Here is a 3,208-nt window from a genome sequence, read left to right on the forward strand (position 1 = left end):
AAAGAGGAGTTAGGCAAGGGGATCCTCTCTCACCTTTACTGTTTGTCATAGCTGCCGATCTGCTTCAAACAATCTTAAATGAAGCTATGAGGAATGGTCTGATCTCTGCCCCTATACAGACTAATTCTGATCAGGATTTTCCTGTAATCCAGTATGCAGATGGTACAGTCCTTGTCATGCAAGCCAATGCTGCTCAGCTGCACCAGCTCAAAACCTTGCTCATGTATTTCAGTACCTTCACTGGCTTGAGAGTCAATTATGAAAAATCAGTGATTGTTCCTATTAACACTACAAATGATAAGATGCTGGAATTGGCTAATATTATGGGTTGCAAAGTTGGATCTCTTCCCTTCACATACTTGGGTTTACCTCTCTGTCTGTCCAAGCCAAAGATTGAGGATTTTATGCCCATCATGCAAAGAATTGAAAGAAGGCTGGCTGGTTGTTCCTCCCTGTTATCTTATGGAGATAAATTGGTTCTGGTAAAGTCTGTGTTCTACAGCCTGCCCATTTTCTTCATGTGTACACTTCCACTTCCAGCTGGTGTCATGGAGCAAATTAAGAAATATCTCAAACATTTTTTTTGGAGGAAATATGGAATGGAAGACAGGGGCACTGCCTTGATTGCTTGGGACAAAGTTTGCCAACCAAAATAAAAAGGAGGACTTGGGGTGTTGGATATTGCCAGTCACAACAAATGTTTACTTATGAAGCATGTCCACAAGTTCTTAAATCAACAGAATATTCCTTGGGTCAAATTGATTTGGGAGACTTATTATCCTGACAGAATGCTTCACACTAACCCACAAGGATCTTTTTGGTGGAAAAGTATTCTCAAGTTAGTGCCTGAGTTTAGACAAGCTGCTGTCCCCAAGATAGGCTCTGGCAACACTATAAGATTTTGGTTTGACAACTAGAATCAGGGCATCTTGAAAGACAGATTCCCTTAGTTGTTCTCTTTCAGTAGGCAAGAGCAGATTTCTGTCCAGAAAATCAAAGGGTTGGAGGATGCATCTGAACATTTCTTTACTCCACTATCAGCCCAGGCCCATCAACAATTCCAAGAACTATCTGCCCTCATGCAGGCTACCCAATTGAATAATACTCTGGACACCTGGTGCCTACCATGGAACAAGCATAAAAATGATTTTTCGGCTATCAAAATGTACTGCCACATGCAAGGAAAAGAAGTAGCCTCTCCACTCTTTAAGAGGATCTGGAAAAGTGCTGCCATGTTAAGACATAAGATCTTTCTATGGTTACTGCTGCATGATAGAGTAAATGTGAGAAATCTTCTTGCCAGAAAGCACTTTCATCTGCCAAATTACAACTGTGAACTTTGTAACTGTTCCTGCGAAGAAACCAACCTCCGTCTCATCTGAGACTGCCCTTTTGCTCTGCAATGCTGGGATTCAATTGTTCCTTCCAAAGTCAGAGGTATAAATGCTTTCGATGAGATCAACTTGCTGTCAATCCATCTGCCCAAGCAGTTTGCAATGAGCATCATCACCATGGGTTGCTGGCACATTTGGATGCAGAGAAACTCCAAAATTTTCAAAGCGCAAAACCCATCGGTTCAGGGATGGAGAAAGCTACTCAAAGATGATCTAAAGTTGATGATTCTGAGAACCAAAGAAAAACACAGGGAAGCTTTTAGTGGATGGATTACAGATAATCTAAGTTAATTGATCATGGACATTCCTAAAGCTGGTATTGGTTAGATGGCTCCTTTTGTTTTTTCTTTACTTGTATGTAAATAACTTTGAGTTACTTTGAATGAAAATTGCCGTAGAACGATTGTTCTACGGTTTTCGGTTAAAAAAAATGCTATAGTACAGATAGGTCACACAAATGTTATACGGCGCTTTAAAACACAACTAGCTATACACAGAGCAATATATTATACTCATATATATGCCATGTCATAGCAAGCACTTGGTAGCTAGCTAGCTATTCGACCTATGCGTATACGGATAATACTATCTCTCAGGTCCATCGTAGATGAGTCATGCCTCATGAATGATTCATGAGCACTGCTCGTCTGCTCCATGGTCGAGGGAGAAGATTAGACGTACGGCCGGTCGGCAGATCAGTTGCCGGCGCCCCAGAGGAAGGCGCCCATGGCGAAGCTGCGCTTCTGGTGGACGCTGCCGTGGACGGGGAGGCCGTAGTCGGAGAGGAGGCGGTCGAGCTGCCACTCGGGCATGGCCTCGTAGTTGGCCCTGGTGTACCTCGGGTAGTGCAGCGGCATCTGGAAGCGGCGCGCGCCCTGCTGCTCCCTGTCCCCGTACCTCGCCGCCGCCCGGCCCTTCCCACCGCCGTTCGCCGCCATCGTCTCCATGGCCGCCCTCGAGATGAAGCTAGGAAGCTTTGTGCGTGGTGGTGGTGTGTGGTGTGACTGTGTTGCACCACACAGTCACACCGCACAGGCGATCGCCTTTTATAGGTAGCTCCGGCCGGGCGCGGCATAGGAAATATCACGCCGGAGCGCTTTGGTTAGTTAATCACGAGGAATGCAGGTGAGCCAGCTATAACTTTGTGGCCCGTGTGTTCAGCCGGCGTGGTGTGTGCAGGCCGTGTACGTGTGCGAGCCGCGAGCGGGCAACGGCTGGCTTGGCCCGGTTGGAAGGGGCTGTTGGCAGGCACGGCGTGCGTGGACGGCGGACGTCCCACGCCCGTGCCTTGGCAGTTGACACCCGCGTGCCGTGCGTGCATGCAGGTCAACGACGCCCTGCGCCGTCCGTTGCGAACTTGCCAAGCTCTGTCTGTGCTGCGCGTCTACTGCACAACATAGCAGGCCCGTGTTTTGGACTGGCGGCTGGGGTTTGCTGGTTTAATTAAGCCGGCCAGGATGGACTCTGGCTGGAATCAGACGATCGATCTGACGGGCGTTGCGAGGGTTTACAAGTGTGGTGTATCACGTGATGCCTGACCTCTCCTCGCGTCTCTCGCCCATGACCCATCCAGTGCTTCATCCGGATTTCTTGTTCATCGAGGACTTCTCTGTGGAAAGGATTGATCGAACAATGGCCAGCATGCGCGCATAGGCACGGAAACGTAAAATAATGACACGTGATCGATTGAGCGGCGGTGGTGATCGTGCGGTAGTGCGGTGAGCACCGAGACGGCAATGGTTTCATGGCCCCCCAACTAACTGGAACTACTCGTCATGCGGGGTTACAGGCATGCATGGGACCGGTTCAGGTGG

General features: G+C 48.3%; 1 protein-coding gene across 1 annotated transcript; it reads right to left on the reverse strand.

Moving 5' to 3' along the window:
* Window positions 1–1,837: 1,837 nt before the first annotated feature.
* LOC125543299 (uncharacterized) lies at window positions 1,838–2,426 on the reverse strand. The gene has a single exon (XM_048706605.2). It carries the CDS (start codon window positions 2,339–2,341, stop codon window positions 2,090–2,092), a length of 252 nt encoding a protein of 83 aa, XP_048562562.1. The 5' UTR covers window positions 2,342–2,426; the 3' UTR covers window positions 1,838–2,089.
* Window positions 2,427–3,208: the final 782 nt, after the last annotated feature.

This window comes from Triticum urartu, chromosome 3A (assembly GCF_056163025.1).
Source record: "Triticum urartu cultivar PI428250 chromosome 3A, HENAU_Tu73, whole genome shotgun sequence".
NCBI lineage: Eukaryota > Viridiplantae > Streptophyta > Magnoliopsida > Poales > Poaceae > Triticum > Triticum urartu.